This window comes from Myotis daubentonii, chromosome 1, assembly GCF_963259705.1.
Source record: "Myotis daubentonii chromosome 1, mMyoDau2.1, whole genome shotgun sequence".
Taxonomy (NCBI): domain Eukaryota; kingdom Metazoa; phylum Chordata; class Mammalia; order Chiroptera; family Vespertilionidae; genus Myotis; species Myotis daubentonii.
This window is the reverse complement of record NC_081840.1, coordinates 30304241-30326491: the sequence shown is the minus strand read 5'-3', so window position 1 is coordinate 30326491 and position 22251 is coordinate 30304241. Positions and strand designations below refer to the sequence as shown.

At 46.6% G+C, this 22251-nt stretch overlaps 2 protein-coding genes across 10 annotated transcripts in view; one reads left to right on the top strand and one right to left on the bottom strand.

The window, feature by feature from the left end:
* The window catches only part of SYNE2 (spectrin repeat containing nuclear envelope protein 2), a 316273-nt gene extending 311383 nt beyond the window's left edge, over positions 1-4890 (top strand). For 8 of the 9 annotated variants that reach the window (XM_059693959.1, XM_059693921.1, XM_059693929.1 and 5 more), the window contains 5 exons: positions 1006-1134; positions 2227-2418; positions 3170-3256; positions 3628-3677; positions 3918-4890. In XM_059693959.1, the coding sequence (XP_059549942.1) occupies positions 1006-1134; positions 2227-2418; positions 3170-3256; positions 3628-3677; positions 3918-4140 (681 nt within the window). In that variant the 3' untranslated portion in view covers positions 4141-4890. The remainder of the gene's footprint in view (positions 1-1005; positions 1135-2226; positions 2419-3169; positions 3257-3627; positions 3678-3917) is intronic. The other variant, XM_059693948.1, reaches the window with a different exon arrangement.
* Positions 4891-6203: 1313 nt separating this feature from the next.
* The window catches only part of ESR2 (estrogen receptor 2), a 52962-nt gene continuing 36914 nt past the window's right edge, over positions 6204-22251 (bottom strand). The window contains exons 8-10 of the mRNA XM_059693982.1: positions 20739-20872; positions 13308-13488; positions 6204-11880 (exon numbers count right to left, since the gene is read on the bottom strand). Coding sequence (XP_059549965.1) covers positions 11697-11880; positions 13308-13488; positions 20739-20872 — 499 coding nt within the window. The 3' untranslated portion in view covers positions 6204-11696. The remainder of the gene's footprint in view (positions 11881-13307; positions 13489-20738; positions 20873-22251) is intronic.

Genomic DNA, 22251 nt, shown 5'->3' with positions numbered 1-22251 from the left:
GGCACAGCCAAATGTGTCTTGTGTTAGGAAGCATGTGCTTTACCATTTGATTCTGAAGAGGGTCTCCTGCTCTGTTGCCCAGGCCACGCATAGTGTGAGGATTTCAGCAAGCATTCCAGGGGTCAGAAATGCCACTCCAACGTTGCCCCGTCTCTGTCCTTTTGTCAGGAAGGCTCCTGGCCCTGGAACAAGGAGCCGTTTAACCTGCTCCACAGCCTTAGTAGCTATATAATTTTGGGCAAATCATTGCATCTTCTGGACCTCAGTTTTCTTATCTGAAAAACTAGAGGCCCAGTGCACAAAATTTGTGCACAGGTAGGGTCCCTAGGCCTGGCCGGTAATCAGGGCCGATCAGGGCCTTCCAGGTGCTGGCTGGGGCCTTCCTTCCCCAGCTGCTGGCTGCTAGTTGGGACCTCCCTTCATTCCGTGCCACCCCCTGGTGGTCAGTGCACATCGAACTCCCGAGAGGACACTTTGCATATTAGCCTTTTATATATAGATAGATAGATAGATAGATGGGAATAATTTTAGTGCCTCCATCACAGGATTCATTTTAGGACAGTATGCTTGTAGTCTTAGCCCAGCACCCGACACATATTAAATGCTCAGCCCAGGTTACCTCTCACCCCATCATAGGGAGCACGAGCCACCAATAAGCCCACATGCAGCCCTGTCCTTGGGTTATTATACATCAGGGGTAACCATTCATCCCAAGGAATAGCATTTCTGTGTAACTACATGGACTTTGGCCACTCAACCCAGCACATTTGTGTGGTCTTCCCGTCATAGCAGGTGGGGCCTTCTGAAGCCCCGCCTTTGCGTCAGCCCCTTTCACTTGGCAGATTTCATCCTGCCTCCTGGCGCTGTGCCCAGTGGTCTCTCCTTCCCCCTTTCCTTGTTTTGGGGCCTCTTATCCACTGGCTAGGACGAGAAGAGCAGATGACTCCCGTGGACTAGAGTTCGTTTTACGAATGGCCAACGCTGTGGTGTGTGTTGTTTTTTAAGGACTTCCACCAGTTGAGTCAGAATCTGCTCCTGTGGCTGGCGAGTGCCGAGAGCCGGAGGCAGCAGGCTCATGTCACTGACCCAAAGGCAAACCCCCAGGCTCTCCTGGGGTGCCGGGAGGAACTCCTGGTAAGTCTCCTGAGCGGCTCTGCACCTCCTGGCCTGTCAGGAGTCCTCCTTAGGTAGCCTCACCTAGTTTCTGGGAACAGCAGTGCCAGTGGGTGTCTGAGCGTCCCTCTGTGTTCTGAAGCAGGATGCCCTTCAGGGGTGAAGAGCAGGGCCCAGAGCAGGGAGTCTTCAAGGCTCAGGAATTGAGGACAAGGGAGTTTAGCAATATCCTGAGACACTTAAGGCCACTGAAGCACTTTTCTTCCGTGTGAATATGGCTCATTTGGGGGGAAATCGGATGCAGGTGGTCCACCTGTGTGAGCTTCCTTTATCCACTACAGAAAAGTCTTCCTTCTCGGAGGTCACTTGTGTTTCCATGTATTTATCTCACTAACGTGTTAACATGAGACCTCATTTGCACTCAAGTGGACATCTTTATCCACATACTTACATGCGGTTTAATTTTAAACATTTAACATTTAAGCACAACGCTGGTCATTGTTTAAAAAACACCGTTGTGCTAAAAGCTCTGTGAAGCCACGCCCTGCAGGATCGCTGTGTCCCACAGAACTTCCTGTGACAGAATGTTCTGTCTGCTCTCTGCCCGGTGTGACGGCTACCGAGCCCCTGAAATGTGGCTGGTGGGACTGGAAATTAACTTTTCATTTTAATTAATTTAAACTTAAACAGCCACATGTTGTCTAGTGGCTACCACATTGGGCAGCGAGAGAGCCCCATAACCAGCCTCAACAATACAAGCAGATTTGCCGGCTGCCTCCATATTTCTAAATAGTGCGCTGACGCTGCCTTTTCTCAATTCGTTAGACTTTCCCTGGCCCTCCTGCCGTTAGTCGATAAGGGCCTTGTCTCCCCTCACTTCTTCCTCTGACTCCCCCAGCAACACAGTTGTCTCCAGAATGAGAAGGAATAAAAAGGGGCAGGGTGTAGCCAGCTTGCTGTCCAAGGGATGCTGGGCTGGCGGACACAGGTGGGAGGAGCGGAAGGTTCTGGAGGGGAGCACCAGCCAGCGCTCATCCCTGATGAACGAGCACCTGCTCCTGCCGCACTAGCTCTCCTTGGCATAAACACTGTTTCACACTTGTCTGTCCTTAGCAACTGGAAAAGGAGCTAATGGAACGTCAACCTCAGGTGAACTCCCTACAAGAGATTTCAGACAGCCTTCTCGTTAAGGGGCACGGAGAAGACTACATTGAGGCCGAAGAGAAGGTGCACGTCATTGAGAAGAAACTCAGACGGTTACTGGAGCAAGTGTCCCATGACTTAATGTCCTTGCAGGGAAGCCAGGTGAGTCCCCGGGTGGCTTTCAGATACAAAGATGTCATCACAGATGCAAGCAGGAAGGCCGCAAGCTCGCCGTGGAGTGGCGTCGAGTCATACCCCTCTCTAGCCGTGTGGCCTTAGAACATTACACACGCCCTTTAAGCTGTCTCATCGTTTGTAGCGTAAGAGGGATGTAACAAGAGTGCCTCCCTCTCAGCAGGGCTGGGCTAATCAGATCAATTCCAATGCTTCTACCATTTCTGCCTTGCCTTCACGTTGAAGACGCGAGCCTTCACTTTTCCCACGTGTCACACTTTCAAGTCCTCTTCTCTGTCCTGCTCACTCTCCTCTGGCCACTTTCTCATTTGTCTGCTTTCTGGCCTTTAAAATGTGTTCCAACTCAGAACAAACGAACACCCACACCGTGGCCCCTCCATTCCAGAGTCCACATGTCCTCCTGTGCAGCAGGACCACGTGGTCTCGCGGGCACGTGGTCCCGGCAGCACTGGCGCAAGCTCACCGCCAGCTCCTTCTGTCCCTCTTGCTCCTGCTGACCTCAGCCTCCCCCCACATGTGCTGTGGGTTTTTAATGCAGGAAGTTGGCCTTGTTTACATACATTCCCTTTTGTCTGAAAAAGCCCCTCTTCCGGGAAGATCTGAGCTGGGGGCGGGGAGGTGGTATGACGAAGACTCTGCACGAAGCACGTTTTTGTGCTGTGGAGACTTCAGAACCTGTCTCCCTGAGCTGAATGGACTCGTGGGGTTTGGGTTGCAGATCCCAGACCCGTCTCTGCCCGGCCTGGATGACGTGGATGCTGGAGACCAGCCTCCAGCAGTGTGCATGCCAGCTTCCCCGGCAAAGGTGAGAGCCCTCCCGCTGTGAGAACCGCACTGATTAGCTTCCAAAGCCACCGAGAGGACAGGAACGGGCCCCCAGAGAGAGCGCATGGCGCCATAGACTGCTCCAGCCCGCGGCGCGGTGGGGAAAGGCTTCCTCCAGGTTCCTCTCTGGGACGGTAGCAGGTTGGGAAAGAGGGGAGCCCTCTAACTGGAGGCTTCCCGGTCTCCAGTAACAACAGATCGACAAACCCCGCTATCACCGCACAGAGCTTCGTATCAAACGTGTTCTCTAGTCGCCAGCACTTGTCAGGAAGCCCACCTAAGGGAGGGTGTTTCCTCACCGACAGAACTAAGAATTATACTCAGGTCACTAACTGGATTGTTTTCATCCAGGAGACCGGAGCAGAGAGAACTACCAAAGGCAAGAACAGGACGGACAGCAGGTAACAGCCCTGAGTGCCCCTGTCCACCCACTCACCAAGGCCACGATCGAGGTCTTTGTAAAAACCCGGTTTCCTTTCATCTGGAAAGGGCGAGGCTTCTGTCCCAAACCTGCACCCCAGCCGTTGGTCCCATTTTCATCTCAGTCCTGGGCGTCTCACTTACATGAGCAGGCGGTCAGGAAGCGGGAGTGGGTTCTGCCTCCGGGCCTCCTGCTGAGCCCCCACCTTCTCTGTTGCCAGGGTGCCGGGCCCTGCTGACCCAGGCCGCTCGCGGCCGCAGCGCTCCTTCCTGTCCCGGGTGCTCCGGGCGGCACTGCCCCTGCAGCTGCTGCTCCTGCTGCTGCTGCTCCTGGCCTGCCTGCTGCCCTCCTCCGAGGAGGACTACAGCTGCACGCAGGCCAACAACTTCGCCAGGTCCTTTTACCCCATGCTGCGGTACACCAACGGGCCACCCCCCACCTAGAGGCTCAGCCTGTGTCCTCGGGAGCCCAACTCGCGGCCCCAGACCCACCTGTGAGTGACGGGGCGGCAGCACCACCCAGGGACCTGCTGCGGACACCTCCCTCCGGCGCAGCCAGAGGACTGGTTTGGGGATCTCTGGAAACTGCAGTTTCCTCAGGAGCCAAGCACTTTGTGAATTCTGACTTATTCGTAAACATGCTTAAAATGTAGCTAATCTGGTCAGGTGAACAGTAGTGTTCATCACATCGTATATATTCTAGAAACAAGCAAGCGGATTCTGCCTTAGGAATGGTTCGGAAACTCACGTGCACCCTTGGCTGATGGAACAAAACAATCGTATTTTAAATGTTTAGAATTAAATTTTACTCCAATCAGCTAACAATTCTGAGCTACAGGTTATAAACCAAAATGTTCTGTTCAGTACTTAGGTCTGCTCTTTTATATTGCGTTAAATTTTTAAAGAGATTATATTGCATGGATGTGTTGTGCATATTTTTTAACAATGCTGAATCTGTATGAATGTAAACTTTGATTTTTTTAAGAAAATCAGATTTTAGCTTTGGACTAATGTACAGTAAATGCCAAAATACATACTTGATAGGGGCGTTTTTATAAGTTAATTTTATAAGACTTTTCACATTCAAAGTGCTGCTTCAGGTTTTAACTGTTTGGCTACCGGGGGGTTGTTACAGGTACCTGAAGCTGTTTGTTGTATGTACAATGTTTCTCATTAAAACAAAAAATAGCCATACATTTGTTGTGCTGGATTATGTTACAAAGCAGCTAAATAGTGTGTGTAATCTTCCAGAGAACAAAAATTATTCTTAAACTATTTAGTTCTGAGATAAGCTTTATATTCTACTTAACGTTGTACAGAATAATATGAGATCTAGAGACCTACACCTTTATATGAGGCAGTTACTCGGTGGGTGACCCTGTAGAGCTGCAGGGAAGGATAATTTCACCCAGATTTTTCTACTCCCAGCTCTCTCCAAAGCGAACAAATAGTGTTTAGCAAACATAGGCAGAGCCACCTGCTTTGCATCCAGTCCCACTACCGCTGTCTCTTTTTCAATTTTAAAAAAAAGAGGGTGGTTAGAAGTTTCTGAACCAGTTCCTCGTTAACCACTCCTAACCTGCCCCTTGGGAGACACTGACTCAGCAGCACCCTCAGTCCCTCTCTCCTCCCAGAACAGACCTCTGGGGAAACCGAGGAAGCTCCGACTTCCATGGAGGCCGCTTCTGTGGATCAGACACCCCCAGGACGCGGCAGGTCACAAGCAGCTCACAGAAAGGGATCGTTGAAGAGATATGGAGGGAAAGGTACCTTTTACCAAGTATCTTCAGAGTCTTTTAATTCTTTAAAATAATTCACCGCTCTCACCAAAGGAGGTGACCACCCTGAGACCTTTTCTGCCCGTAAGGAGGGACTCTGGCGTCCGAGTTGGAAAGGAAGTGGTGTTTGCGTTTTGAAGCCTAATTACGCACAGCAAGTCTCAGGGTAAACCTCACCCCAGGGAGCCTTTCTACACGAAACTCAGTGCAGCCCCAGAGGTTTGTTAAACCTAATCCGCTTGACACTGTCCTAAGGTTTAGTGTTCCCCAGCACAAAGGCACGTTTCATTACGGTAACTTCAGCATGCATGGATTCTTTTCTCCCCATCCCTAACGTGGGGTTCAATACTAAGTGACTCAGATGGGATAATTACAGAAAATCTACCCAACTTTATATGTTTATATTTGTGGGCTGCATTTCACTTGAGCACACAGCACCTGTGGTCATAAATCACAAGTGTGAGATTAGCTGGCTAACGATTAAATTGCTACCTTTTAAAAAGCGTTCCACAGCATAAGTCAGAGATTCTTAACTCTTGACGTTGTACACAAGCATTTGTGTTTATGTACCTTTTTCTAGGAAGAGTATCTGTGGTTTTCATCAAATTCTTAAAAGGCTCTGCAAACCTAAAATAGAACAGAATTCAGAATAGAATGGCAACGCTACTTAGCCTAGTCCCTGAAAATCCTTATGCTCAACTCCCAACAAATACAGTTTTAAAACAAAAATTATGGAAAACACTTTATTTAGCTTAGGTGACATTAAACTTCTTCCTGCAACGATGCCATAGACAGTAAAGGGACACAGCAAAGAAAGGGCAGTACCTGGAGGAACGGAAAGCAGATCTCAAAATCTCCTTTCACACAACAGCAAGCATTTGTAAAAAGGCCCAAATTTAAAAGCCTGCTAATGGTACAAAGCATTCATTTGGAAAAAGTGACAAACGATAGGCAGCAAACAGTCTCAGGTACACAGGGCCACTGAGTAGAGTGACAGGACCGAGAGCCGCAGCAGGTGGACACCGCGCAGAGAACACCTGCAGCCGCAGAGGCCGTGCAGGTGACGGGCGCTGTTCTGGGCCGGCATCGCAAGCCTTGGCCCATCAAGGAAACCCACATCATGTAACAGTGACTGGCCCACAAATGAATAGGGTCCTCGACTCCAAAGCAAGAAAAAGGGTTATAAGATCACATATCGCAAAGAATGCGTATCTTTAGAGCTGCCACTACAGCCCAAATTCCAGCAACTTTGAGAGCTACAAAGAAAAAGCATGTGTTTCACACTATAGGAAACCGAACTCCGCAGGGAAGCAGCAGTGCCTAAAAGATGTGAGAATTTTACGAGTAAACTGGTAAACTTCCAAGAAACTGCACCTGGGGAAAGCAGTAACAGGTAAGAGGAGGTGAGGGCAGTACTACCTACTAGCTGATGAGCCCAGGATGGGAGGACTGGAATAACAAAATGCATCTTATTTTTTCAACCTGTCAAGGATGCTATTCTGGCCCTAGCCGGTTTGGCTCAGTGGATAGAGTGTCGGCCTGCGGACTGAAGGGTCTCGGGTTCGATTCCCAGTCAGGGCACATGCCTGGGTTGCGGGCTTGATCCCCAGTGGGGGCGTGCAGGAGGCAGGCAATCAATGATTCTCATCATTGATGTTTCTCTCTCTCCCTCTCCCTTCCTCTCTGAAATCAATAATAATGTATTTTAAAAAAAAAGAAAAAAAAAAGGATGCTATTCTGTAAAAGTTCATGTGAACCCCATCTAAGCTGAGAAGGTAGGCAATTGTAACTTAGCTGTCTCTCCCTTACGCACTGAGGCTCTTCAGAGCAAGTCCTGCAGCAGGGACCATGCTAACCAGAAGACAAAATCTGGCCTAAGCGTTGCCCGATGTAGGCTTATTGACCTTGGGCAGGTCAGTTTACCCCTCTGGCCTTTAATTTACACGTGTGTAAAAGCTGGGAGGGAACTAGTTATCTATAAGGGTGTTCCAGAAATTGGGGCCGGCCCCACCACAAGCAGGCCCCACTTAAGCCAGAGCAGCCATGCTTGTCAGGCTGCTTTTAACTAGTTAAACTGCATGGCCCGCATTCAGTTCTGTCACTTATTCCCTGAGTGACCTTGAGCAAGTCTGCTTATCCTCTCTGGCTTCCACAGCCAAAAAGAGAGGACAACAGCCATTGCTGTGAGGATTAACTGGATGGGTGAGGCACTGAGAACTATGTCTGGCACATATAGTAAGTGTTGCTCAAATATTTTTAGGTACTAAATGATGTATTTTTACAATTCCCTTCACATAACCTTTACTGTTTTTAAAAGGTTTTTAATGCTTAAAGAAATGTGTCAAATCTTAGTTTTAAAAAATGGTTGGTTTCAAAACAGACCTAGAAATGGAAGGTTCACCTTGAAGAGGTGTCAACTTATGCAAGTCCCTCAGCCAATTTAAATACAACCAAACTTGATTGTCACATGCTAGAAAATGGCTTATATCTCTGAACATATAATACAGCTCTGCCAACAATTAGAAACTGATTGTTTTTCACTGACATCTGAAATAATTGTCCTTCCAGCTGAGTTAGCAGGGGAAGTAATCCAAATAAAGGGGGGCTCACTGCAGAGCTTTCGACTATGAGTTTGTTTTTATACAGTTAGTCTCCAGACCTGCTCTTATTAGGCTGACAAACGATAATCCTGTTCCCACTTCAATGTGTCAGGAAAAATCTCTTCAAAATTGTTTTAGGGTTGAATCCTTTGTAGGGAGTCCTGGTGGACAGCAAGCATGTGACAGGCCAGACCGAGGGGGTGTGGTGAGGGGGGAGGGAGTGCAGTTAGAACAACATGTGAAAACACAGCACAGCTCTGGGTGCCCACACAGTCCCCCTCAGGCACTGCCAGCTCTCCGAGGAACCTGAGTGAACACTGTGCTAGGAGAATAGTGCATGGAGAATAGTCCATGGTAGTTATATAATTGAAATCTGTCTGTATGACTCCATATTAAACCTTCTTGTTTGGAAATAAGCCCAAATCTCACGCATTCCCACAAAATAAGTTTCTCATATTAAATGATGATTTAAATGTCAAACAGTGGATCACTGTCCCAACACACATTAAGGTGTAGTTGGGCCCTAGCAGGTTAGAGCATTAGCTCGAGAACCAAAGGACATGTGGGAAGCAACCAATTGATATGTCTCTCTCATGTGGATGTTCCTCTCTCTCTACCCATCCTTCCTCCTTCCCACCTCCACCCTCCCTCCCCCCCCCCCCCCCCACCTTCCACTCTCTCTAGAAATCAATGGGGAAAATATCCTCAGGTGAAGATTTTTAAAAAAGTGTAGTTGGGTGGGTTTTTGTTGTTCAATACTCAGTTCCTGTTGATAGTTGTCAGCTCCTACTCCCCCTAGTTCAGGGATCGGGAACCTTTTTTCTGCCAAAGGCCATTTGGATATTTATATCATCATTCTCAGGCCACACAAAATTATCAACTTAAAAATTAGCCTGCTATATTTGGTCAAACATTTAATTAACTCACCCCTCATGCCTTGGCAGGGCCAGACAAATGCTTTCACGGGTCTTATATGGCCCGCGGGCAGGACGTTCCCCACCCCTGCCCTAGTTAATTCCTTTTAAAGGCTGAACTTGAAAACAATGAAACCCTTGCATAGCTATGGGAGAATTTTAAGTTGTCCATGGACCATTTGGGGGGATGGATACCCTGCAAAAAGACATTTAAAAAGGAAGTGCTATTAAAATGAAATCTTTAAAATGGACATTGACGAGTTTCCCCAAAACATGGAAAAATGGTATCCTGATCTTGCACACTGGTGGTTCTTAGAAATGTCTTAGAGGATATTTTTGGAGCGGATGGGCACAGAGACTCAAAACACTCCATCTGAAAGTGGGAAAATGCCCTTGAATATTAAAACAAAAACAAACAAAAAACTTTAAACTATAGACCATGCTATCTCAACAGCCTACTTGGCCCAGGCCCAGTACCAAGTAGGCTTCTCAGGTTGGACTAAATAACCTGTTTCCCCAGCACACGCAAGTGAGGCCTGAGCCAGGAAGAAATTACCAAGATGGTACATCCCCCTGACGCGCTGCGTCCAAATGCAGTGGAAGGCGCAGCCTCGAGAAGCATCAGGAATATCTGTGAACAGGGAGTCGTGGGCACTGATGAGTTTTCCTAAGAGCATGCACTAGTCTGGATCAGCACAGGCGCGGCATGGAAAGGTGCTTGATTAGACACGAGTCCAGCCCGGTGCCTACCTTGGGCATCAATAATCAACTTAAAGACCTTCATTCCATTACCTCATTCTGTTTGTTGTTGTTGTTTTGCTTTGCTTTTAACCTGTTATCTCTTTTATAAATACAATTAAGAGAATTTCATTGGCAAAGAATTGTTCAAGGCTAGGCTATCTCCTTTGCCTTCCATCCCCCTCTATTTGTCATGGGGCTTCTAAGCTACTCAGAAAGAAGTAAAATTGACCCGGATCACACTGGTTCCCTGGTCCCTAAACAATCAAGCTTATTTTCTGTATTGAATCTCACTGAGGCTGTAACACTGAGTCATTAAGAATAATTTCAGACCACCTCAGAATATAGACAATGGTGTGTTCTCTAGATGTATGTCCCAGTGTTTCTGAAACAGTTCTGCTCAACTTTTAATAAAATTGCACCAATATCAAAATTAAGACGTATTCAAGGTCTCACTAGCAGAAACCAACCTTTATATCATTGAATTATCCTAATGACTTAGTAAATACAGAGCGTGCTAGCCACAGTAAACCTATTTTCAAAAAGAAAATGTGTTTAATCTCATATCACAAGGTAATTTTTTAAAACCACAAAAATCACACATGATTATTTAATTGCTCACTTTCAAAACATAGATGTAACTCATTTTATGCATTCACTATGTTCCTGAAAATTTCCATTATTAAAAAGTAAGTTAAAATTGTAATTTGAGGTGCCTTATCATCATGTCCTATTTATGTTCTGCTTGGAATAAAAACTAATATTTTACTAAGTTTCCATTTCGCCCAGTCCACCATATAAATATTCTGATGTTTCTGTTTCGCCCAGTCCACCATATAAATATTCTGATAAGAAAATATTTTAAAAGAGCCCGAGGGTGTAAAGAATTCTCTTGCTGTAAGTAATTATTCTCTTCTTCATGTCAAGTTCACAAACCAGGTCTTGTTCAAGTCGGGACAGTTTGACTCTAAACCTGACACACTAGCTGTTCACCCTTCCCTGGGACAGGGTGCCTGGCACACACACAGCCGTGCCTCTGGATGGCTGTGGCTGCCCAGGAAACCGTGGCTGCCACCCATACCCACAGGACAGAACCCTATTCCTGCAAACAGCACCTTTCCCCAGCACATACACCCGGCCCTTTGGGACAAGAGAGTTTTTATGGAAGGGCAACTCCAAGGTCAGAGAGATTTAAATCTCCACAGCCCTCCATGAACATGATCACACACACACACACACACACACACACACACACACACACACACACACACACATGAGCAGGCTCTCTGAATGCACATCAGGAGGGAACGAAGAGGGCAGCAAGGTCTGGGGAAGAACCTGGCTCCCATCCTAGCTGGAGCACTGGCTCCCTAGTCACAGTCCCTCTGTCCGTCGGCAGAACAGTGCTGACATCAGTCCTCCCAGGCCTGTGAGGCAGGAGGTTTGCAGCCCTGCATTCAAGCGGTCCAGAGAGAGCTTACAAAGGTCTATCCTAAAAGGCAGGTGAGATCGCACAATAAAGGTTGTATTGAATCTCACTGAGGCTGTAACACTGAGGCACTAGTAGGAAGTAGGAGTCTAGGAAGTAGGAGTCTACTTCCTACAAGTGCCACGTTCTCTCAACCCTTCCAGGCCCGATTCCCACCGTGCATTCCAAAACCTCCAAGATGTTTTCCCCAAAGGGGTGGGGAAAAAATAGAAAGTAAAAAAGGGACCACACTGATATCCTATGAGGCCCAGCAAGACAAACTGCATCCCAACACGGCCCTAGTAACAAGGAAAACTGGCTGTCTCGCCCCGACTCCTGGGAAGTAGGGAGGTCGGGAAAGGATGGAACAGACTGAACCCACCGTGACTGCGGAGGGAGCACACAGAAAGACGAAGCCCGCCCATCGCCATGGGGCTCACGATCGCACCGGAGCTCAGGCTGCAGCCGCTACCTCTGAGCCTGTTCACCTCTGGGCTGGTCTTCACTGAGACGGGTTCTGAGAGCCCTCTTTGCTCTCACTCTTCTCTGCTGGGCTGCACTCAGACTCCGTGACCAAGGACTTGCACCCATGAAGCGTGTGGGCATTCAGCATCTCCAGCAGCAGGTCGTAGACTGGGACCACGTTTTTGCACTTCATGCTGAGCAGGTGTTCCATGCCCTTGTTGCTATGGGGACAAAAAGGTGCTGAGATTCTGTCCTGTGATGCAGCCCCAAGAACTCAACGTAAGTCGCGCACACACTCGGACACACGCACTTCCCTAAGCCCTTAGTTCTATGGCTCTTGCATCTGGCTCCTTCAATAATCTACACTCAAGGGCGAGGACAATGTCCTATGACCTCTGTGTCCCATCACCCACCCACACTGGCCTGGCAGTGCAATCGATGCTCATTGTTCATGGTAGTCACTGCAGGCACTGGGTTGGCTGAACCACTGCTCCTGCGGGAAATGCAGGGTCGGGGTCCTGAGAGCCTTGGGAGCACTATACGGCACTTTGGTACTATGCCTGGAGGCCATGTGTGGACCCTGAAATCTCCAACCACAAAAATGCAAACACGTGGCACTAAATAGGCCACATGAGGAACACCTGCTGCAGCGTGAGGAAGGCAGAGCATGACCTTGGTTGACCTCGGCTGGGGATGTAAGCACAGGCCACTCGAATGCGTTGCCACTCTGTGACGGTCCCCAAGTGATCACGAAAGTGCCGTGAGTAATCAATCGGGAGGTTACAAATAAAGTTTAGCAAGCGGGCAAATTCAAATTCGCAAATACAGAAACCGGGATTACAATAGACTATTTGTTATGCAAATGATTGTGTGCAGAATGATCATTAAACAGAGGCAGAGGCTGTTCTCATTTCCTAACCCTTGTTAAAATTCTTGAGGGACATGTGTTCCTCCCCATGGCCCCTAGACTTTCTCCTTATCTCCCCTCTTCCAGCCCCAGGGCAAGCACCCTCATCCTGGGTGACACAAAGCCACCATGGGACATCCCACAGCACTATCGCAGCCTTGCCTTCCTAAGAACTGCGGACTCACCAGTTCTCTTAGGTCTCATCCTTATGTCCTGGTGCCATAAGGATGTCCTGGTGCCGCAAGGAGAGAACAGCTCTCAGGGAGGGCTTTGTGCACTTCCCCAGATCACAGATCTCAGGAGTTGCTCTAGGAAAGCTGGGTTTAACCTCTTTAAGGAAATGACCTGGGGACTCCAGCCCCAGGTGGTGCAGGGATGGGTGGCAGGTCACTTTAAGGAAGAACCTGCCCCTTTTAGAACTCCATAAACAAGCTAAAATCCCCACAATTAAGAATTAGATGAGCCACCACAGGAGGCCACAAAGATCCTGTAAGGAGCCACGTGACAGCCATTCGGTGCCCACTACGTGCTGACCTTTGGCTACAGGGGTGTGCCCTGATGAAGAACCCCCATTCCCTTTCAGGGCTTCATCATCCTTTAAAGGCCACGATTCTACCGTTTCCACCTCAAACTTGAAAACCCTCTTCCCAAAGCTCTCCACCCTCTGAACATGTGCCCCCTTCCCCGCCACGTACGGGGGGGGGGGGGGGGGGGGGGGGGGCGGGCCCTTACGGATCGTACCTGGCGTGCCTGACGTGAGAAAGGAGCATCAGCAGGTTAGCCAGGCGGACGGACTGCTGCTGGGAAGGGATGCCGCTCTTGGCGATCACCCAGACCAGAGCGTCGGTCACAGCATTCAGCAAGTGAGTCAGCTTCCGGCTGCTCTCGGCCTCCTGAGCTGCTGCAGCTAAAGGGTACATACCTAGACAAAGAATCAAGGCCATGACTCATTGCTCTGCAAAAAGGAAACAGAAGTTGTGTGCTCAGGCATTAGGCATGCCAACATTCTCCTGACAGGAGGGCAATGATCAAACGGGTTCTGACATCTGCATGGATAGTGGTGTCCCAAGATCCAGCCCCATGGCTGAATGGGAAGAGTAAGCCTGGCTGAATTTGGCCCAGAATTGTGGCCTTGCCTTGAAAATGTATCAAACCATTATTTGGTGAATGTCATTTGCATGAACAGATACACATATAGAGATAGTCAGAAAGCCCTTGGAGAGCTCTTCATTAAGGGGAGTTTAATAAACATAGGAAGAGCTGACCACTGCTACACAGCTTCTCCCACCCACCCCCTCGTGTGTGCCATGTGCAGACAGTCACGGTAGGCTCACCGCATGAGCACCCAACCTCTGGCGGCACCTTGCTGGGCACAGGAAGACCACCAGTCTGGAGTCAACAGACCTACTTCATGTCCGCTGTCTGTAGCTCTCTGACCGAAGACCAGTTCCCAGCTCTTCCAACCTCACCTCATCACTGAGCAAAGCTTGCAGACACATGTCTGCTGAGGTCTCCACAACCTTCCCCCCAGGTGCCCTGTGTTTAATTCCCCTCTGACTCTAGGATCTGAGACACTGGCCTCCCAAAGGTTGCAAAATAACAGCTCAGGTAGCTCTCCTTCCCTCCACCCCATCCCCAACCTCTGACTCCCTGATTCCTGGAAGCAGGAAAATAACCAGCTTCTCTTCCAGATTTTCAATTTCAAACTATAAATAGCAAATATATGAAACTAACAGGGGAAATGCCAATCCTTGACTGTAATGAGAATGAAGGATGGTTGGTACTCCATCACCCACCGAATCTGTTTTGGCAATTTTTGTTCTCTATTTTTATTGGCATTTTCAGTTCAATTAAGGCAAGGGACATACTGAACCAAATTATGCAAGTGTAGTGCTTCACCACATCCCTGCGGCACATCCCTCCATAATGTCTCATGATGCAGATTTAAAATATCCATCTTTTAAACTGCCCAGAACTGCTTCTCTGACCACCTGCTCACCTCCTTCTCCACAGGGACTGAGTCCTCCCACTGTCCCCCACAGCACGTAACCTGCCCTTCCACTACAGAGGAAACAAGCCCCAACCTCAACCCCTTTGAATGGCCAAAATCAGATCTGCTCTCGGGGTTGAGGCCAACTGGGACAGTTCTCAAGGGCACCAGACTCTCCCTGCTCTTTTCATCCTCAGCTCCCACCACACCTCACCTTGAAACTTAACTTCAATTCCTTGAACAGGTGATGCCCCGAACATGCTAAACTTTCTGCTTAGGAACTCTCTTATCATCCTCCTCTCTCCCTACTCTTGTTATCTATATTCATTCCTCCTTCAGATCCCAGCTTGCTTGAACTTTCTTCTGGAAGCTTCCCCTGATCTGAAAGCTGGATGTCTTCACATATGCCCCACCCCCAAAGAAATTGGACAGAAGCACTTCAAGAGCACAGACCCATCACCTAATGCCATGACTGATGTGAAAGAAATGCTCATAAATGGAAGAATTAGAATGAATCCCATAGGTTCAAATTTTTGCAATTTTTAGCCAATCACGCCATCATAATTGAAATGATAAATATGCATGCTAAGGCATATTTTAGGTATACCATGGAAATTATTAATCAAATGAAAATATGGAGAAATTGTTTTAAGCTTCCTTTCCTTAAAACTGACCCCAGCTTCAATGTCTGTTTCATACATTCTGTCAGTTTCTAAAATGTAAAGAGAGAAAGTGGACTCTGTCCTTGCTTATGCTTTTAATTTACTGTTACAAATAATCCAGAAGAAAAAAGCCTATGCCTCCAGATGTCTAAGACCTAGCATAGAAAAGACCCACCTCTCCTATCAGTGGAAACTTTCCAATAGAAACAGAATCCCACTTTCTAACAGCTGAACAGATTAAATTCATCTTGACAACTGTTACGACTACTACCAAACAAGAAAGGAACTTTCCTAAAGGAAGATTTCTTAAATTTGGATTTACCATAAACAAATGCTAGTCATTTACTGCCATGAGTGGTAATTACATCGCATGCCTGCCTCACCCTCTGTAATTCTCTCAAATGTTGACAGTCTGTCAGATGCTGCCGGGACGCCATAGCCTTAGTCTCCCATTTGCACAGATGATGCTTTTAGCTTTCACAACAACACAATATGATGTCTCACAGGCTAGAAGGACCATAAGGAGCCTTGCCAAACAGAAGGCTTTCTACTGCAACGTGTTGTAACAACAAGGAAACTGCTTTCTAAGGAGCACTTTGCTGCACAGAAATGAGTTCTAAACAACTTCCGAAGGTAAGAGAAGCCCCATACTGTGGCATTGGCTGTTCCCCCTGTGCCAACGTGGCACTATACTTCTCAAGCAAATCTTCCCTTTAACAAAGATAGAAGTGGCAGCACACGTCAGGTGATATCTGTAGGTGGGCTGAAAGAGACCAGTAAAAGTTTATTTTTTTCCATGATCAATTCCCAATGTCCCAGCTGGACATTTCCTATAGGCACATCAACTTAATTGCTGATGTAAGCTGGGCCTTTGTATTGTTCTATAAAAGGTGAATGGTAACAGTAAATGTCAAGATGCCAGAAGCACCAAAGCGCTTACAAGTCTTCTTCACTTTCTCTACAGTTTTCATTGTCCAATAATTTATCATTTCTACTCAAACTGCTTGCTTTCCAGAACTGAGGTAGGGAGTGTACCAGGTTCAAGGGGAATGCCCTGTCAGGCAGGTGAGGCCAGATTTACCCAAGGAGAAAACACCCAATAGTTGTCTTCAGGGCCTCTGAACCTCACATGGCCTTCAGATTCCTTCTCTACTCTCTCTACTCTTTTCTTCCCTCCTCTCTTCTTCAAGGCCTAACCCCACCCACCCCTGTCTAGTAATCTCCTCAACAGCATCTCATTCAGTTTTGGCGTCAGGAACTGCTGCTTTGGCTCCAATGAACAAAATAGAAACAAAGGCATGGTTACATGAAACAGACTGATGGCTGTCAGAAGGGAGGAGGGTTGTGGGGCTGGATGAAAGAAGGTGAAAGAATTATCCAAAAAACACATATACACAACACATAAACACAGATAACAGTGTGGTGATGGCCAGAAGAAAAGGGGGGTGGGGACATGTGGAGGTGGACAAAGTGGGGATAAATGGGGATAAAAGAGACTTTGCTTTGGGCCATGGGTGCATGATGCCATGTGTAGATGATGTTTTGTTGAGTTGTACACTTGAAACCTGTATGGTTTTGTAAACCAATGTCACTCCAATAAAATTAATTAAATACATACATACATACATACATACATACATACATAAAATGAATGCATGGACCATTAAACATAAAAATAAAGTGGCATAATATGATATCACAAATTCCTATTATTTCAAACATTAAACACTAAGATTGGATAAAATCTAGGTAATAAAACCCCAAAGGAAGGGATCCGTAAGTCCTTAGTTGAGGATTAAAACTTGGACATACATATTATTTGAGAAAGAAGAAATAATAACAAAAGGCCCTACAAGAGTAAATAGCTAAGCAAAGCAATCCATACCTGGTATAGCAGGTGGACCAAGTAAATACCAGGTAAACAGTAAACTGAACAGTATGAAAACGATATGCAAACTTAGAAAAGTGTGCAAAATAACACATCTCCATTGCAGCAATATTTATAACTAGAGGCCCGGTGCACAAAATTCGTGCACTGGGGGGTGGTCCCTCAGCCCAGCCTGCACCCTCTCCAATTTGGGACCCCTTGGGGGATGTCCAACTGCCTGTTTAGGCCAGATCCAGATCGGGCCTAAACCGGCAGTCAGAAGTCCCTCTCACAATCCGGGACTGCTGGCTCCCAACTGCTCACCTGCTTGCCTGCCTGATTGCCCCTAACTGCTTCTGCCTGCCAGCCTGATCACTCCCTAACCACTCCCCTGTCAGCCTGGTCAACGCCTAACTGCTCCCCCTGCAGGCTTGATCACCGCAACTGCCCTCGCTTGCAGGCCCGATCGCCCCCAACTGCCCCCCTGCATGCCTGATCCCCCAAACTGCCCTCCCCTGCCAGCCATCTTGTGGCGGCCATCTTTGACCATATGGGGGCGACCATCTTGTGTGAGGGTGTGACAGTCAATTTGCATATTCCCTCTTTATTATATAGGATGGTAGAGAAAAAAGGAACTGTATATTAAGTAAAGGTTTATCAATAGAGAAGTGATTGAACAATTTAGACCAGCGGTTGCCAACCAGTGGTCCGCGGCACACTGGTGGTCTGTGAGGTCCGAAAGGTTGGCGACAGCTGATTTAGACAATGCCCTCACTGGAAAGATTAACTTAGCTCTCTCCTAGTTGACCTGAAGGGATTTCATAGCATTTTGAAAAGTAAAAAAGCAAGATATGAAGAACTATCTTATATAGTGTCCCAATTTTTTAATAATGAAAAGCCTACCTTTGTATATGTTAGAAGTGAGGTATTATTTTTTTTATTTTTATTCCTCACCCAAGGATATGTTTTTGTTTTGTTTGTTTTTTTCATTGATTCTAGAGAGGGAGGAAAAGCAAGGGGAGAGAGAAATAGAGAAACATCAATCAGTTGCCTCCTCTACATGCCCCAGCTGTGTATCGAACCCTCAACCTGTGTATGTGCCCTGACTGGGGACAATACCTCACAGCTCTGGACAGAGTGAGTGGTGGGACAACACTCTAACCACTAAGCACACCAGCCAGGCCTGTGAAGTATTTTTTTTAATATATATATTTTATTGATTTTTTTACAGAGAGGAAGGGAGAGGGATAGAGAGTTAAAAACATCAATGAGAGAGAAACATCGATCAGCTGCCTCCTGCACACCCCCCACTGGAGATGTGCCTGCAACCAAGGTACATGCCCTTGACCGGAATCGAACCTGAGACCTTTAAGTCCGCAGGCCAATGCTCTATCCACTGAGCCAAACCGGTCAGGGCTAAATTATTATTAACAGATGGGAGGTCAAAAGAAAAAAGAAAAAAAAAAAGATGGGAGAAGGTACAAAGTCAACACTATGGTTAAGATAACTATTTGGTGTTGGGGTAGAAAAGTCAAGCAAAGGCAATTATGGGTACTCTTTCAAAGTACCCATAACTTTTTACATAAGATGTTATGCTGTTTATGTAAAACTAGAGGACCAGTGCATGAATTCATGCACGGGTGGGGTCCCTCACCTGGCCAGCAATCAGGGCAGGCAGGCCAGGGGGAGGGACTGCAGGAGGTGGGCCAGCTGCAGGAGGTCGGCTGTGGGAGTGCACTGACCACTAGGGGGCAGCTCCTGCATTGAGCATTTGCCCCCTGGTGCTCAGTGCATATCATAGCTACTGTCCCATCGTCCAGTCATAATAGTCGCTTAGGCTTTTATATATATAGACTGGAGGCCTGGAGGCCCGGTGCAAGAAATTCGTGCAAGAGTAGGCCTTCCATAACCCAGTTGCCTGCACTGGCTTCCCTCTGGTACCTGGAACACGGGTTTCCCTCCGGCCGCCGGCAGACACCCGGGACCCAGGCATCCCTCCAGCCACCAGCAGGCACCCGGGAACCAGGCTTTCCTCCAGCTGCCAGCAGGCACCTGGGACCTGGGCTTCCCTCGCAGCCCCGGCTTCATTTGGAAGGTCGTCCAAAAGGATGTCCAGTCTAATTATAATATTACACTTTTAGTATTATAGATCATGTATATAAGTATGTACATATATTTCTTTATATATATTATCTATAATACTAAAAGCATAATATGCTAATTAGACCAGACATCCCTCCAAACTAAGCTGGGTCTGCAGCCACGGGATCAAGGCAGCCGCAGTGGCTATGAGGGAGGGATCCGGATCCAGGCAGCTGCCCATGGCTGCGAGGGAGGGATCCAGGCCGCCACCCATGGCTGCGAATTTCGTGCATCGGGCATCTAGTTATTATATATTTCTCTCTCTCTCTCTCTCTCTCTCTCTCTCTCTCTCTATATATATATATATATATATATATATATATATATATATATATATACATATATATATATATATATATATGTGTGTGTGTGTGTGTGTATATATATATATACAGCTCTATCTGTCAATAGATCAATAGAGGTGTTAAAGAATGGTCACCAAAGTTATGGTGGTTTACTTGTGGAGGGAGTCCTTGTAATTTTGGTTTTCTTCCTTATGTTTTGCTTTTGTTAGAATGTTTACAATAACCGGATATTATTTACATAAGAAAAAAAGAACAGCAAAGCTACAACATAATCATATCTTAGATAAGACCTCCCTAATTTCCCACCTCTAACCCTATATTTCCCTCAAGGCAGGCCCCTTCCTTCCTGGCCCCTCCACACCACGTTAGTTTAGGCTCTCGTCACTCTCAACTCTGACTGGGCACCATGCCTCGGTCTCCCCCATCTCTAGTCAGTCCTCCACGTGGAAGCCAGGGTAACCTTTCAAGAAGGCCCTGTCCATGACACTCCCATATGAACCTCTTCCAGGGCTGCTCGATGCCCCAGGAGGCAGTTCCCAGCCCAAGGCAGGCAGTGAATCTTCGGCCATGCATTATACAGCCCTGTCCACCTCCTTCTGCTCTGCCACTGCGTGACTTGCAGCTCCTGGCTCACCCAGGTCCTTTCATTCCTCCACACTTATTTCTTCCACCTGCCCATCCCTAAAGACTCAGGCACTCCAACATCTCTCGTTTTCCTGTAGTCCTCTGTACATGCTTTATTATAGCACTCCCTCCACCATGAGCTACTTGAAGGCAGGACTATATTTATAATGTCTTTACTGAGTGAACCAATGAATGAACAAATGAATCTGTAAAAGCAGAACTCAAAACAGAAAATACAAGTGCATGTCAACCATTTACAGTGTCTGCATAAATATTGAAAAAGGCTGAACGGTAAACATTTTAAAGTTCATTTTTCTCTTTTCCAGCAAAGTGGCTTGAGCCACTTTTTATATTAATACTGGTAATTTTCCCAATGAACAATTTATATTCAAGTTAACTACAGTTTAAATTCCTAACAGAGAAGTCAGAAAGAAAGCCATTTTCCCCTTTTTAAATAAAATAAGTTCAATACTCTTCTAGAAATAGCATTCCTCACCACCACCATACACACACACACACACACACACACACCCGCCCCATTCCCCTTCCCAATAAAACATGGCCCAGCTGTGGGTTACTCACTGGAGTTCAGGAGGATCATGGCCTTGACACAGAGATACTCGTTGTGTTGGAGTTTTAACTCACGAAACCTTGAAGTCGTTGCCAGGAGCATGTCAAAGATTTCCAGAATTCCTTCCACGCATTTCCCTTCATCCCTACAATAGTTCATTTGGAAATTTAAGAAAATCATAGCCACCAACAAAGGCAATAAGGAGTATTTTCTTTTTAAACTTAAATTTCATTTTGTTCATGCTTTAACTATAACAAGGTGGCGATGAGACCACACCCAGAGATATGAAATTATCAGAATTATCTTCTTATAAAGAGAACAGGGCATTTCCTATAAATACCTAAATTAAACACTTGAATAAATACTATTTAGGCAAAAGCCTGCATTGGAACTACATTTTTTTTCTACCTGTTCATAAATGTTATCTTAAAGGAATAACATTTTTGTTGGTAATCTAAGCCATGTCAGCCAACCAGCCTGTGACATGACACATATTACTGAAGTGAGACATTCCATGGTCCCATGAGATAGCTCTAAAGTGTTCATGAGGAAGACTGACCATTACAGAAGCTAATATCCCAAGACAAAATAACCCTTCATATCTAGGGTTTAACTCTCATTTCCTGGTGGTCATTTAGAAACTGGAGGGGCAACTAAGAGACGTGTAAATGTAATTTGAAAAAAGTTAGCATGACATACAAAGAAATCACAATTAGAGAAGATAGATTAGAATTAGAAAAGGCAGAGATGGAGACATGGAAATGTCTGACTTGCCAAAGATTATTTTTAAGCAACAGATTTAGACAAACTTTGAAACATGAAATCAAAATTCTTTTCAGCACTCCTTAAAGAAATGATTCTTTAAGTATACATTTGAAATAAATTACTTTAAAATACCAGCTAGAAAATACCAGCTTCAATTAACTCCCACCAGACACTTATTATTCTGCCTCACTGCTCCCCAAAAATGTCTACCATCATTTGTCTTAAGAGTGATTGGAAGTCCTTGGTAAGCAGTTAGATGATTGTGCTACAAAACTTTCATTTGCTTCTAAAAACCTGTGGCAAACAGTGAAGGGCAGCCATGGGTTTCTTTGAGTTTCATTTTCAGTCTCCGTAGCAGCCCAGGGAGATTTGAGATCTTCAAAGAACTGGCTATTCCCCTCTTCCTTCCTCCAGCCCCAAGCCAGGCCATTTACGGGAATGGTGGTGGTTGAGGAAGGGCCTCTGTAGAATTCAAATAAACAGACACCAGCGGGTACTGCCAAACCTGGGGAAGCCCTTCCCAGACAGTGCTATGCTAGGACAGCAGCTCACCAGGACCCTGCAATCCACAGCATTCGAACCTCATACCCCCAGACTCACCTACACAAAGCTACAAGCATGCAAACTAGTCACTTTGGCAAGCAAGCATGGCAACTTCTGCAACCAGCTGAGACTTTCTGAAAGTGCACTCATCTGTATCCTATATAATAAAAGGGGAATATGCAAGTTGACCCTAACAGCAGAACGACTGGGAATGAC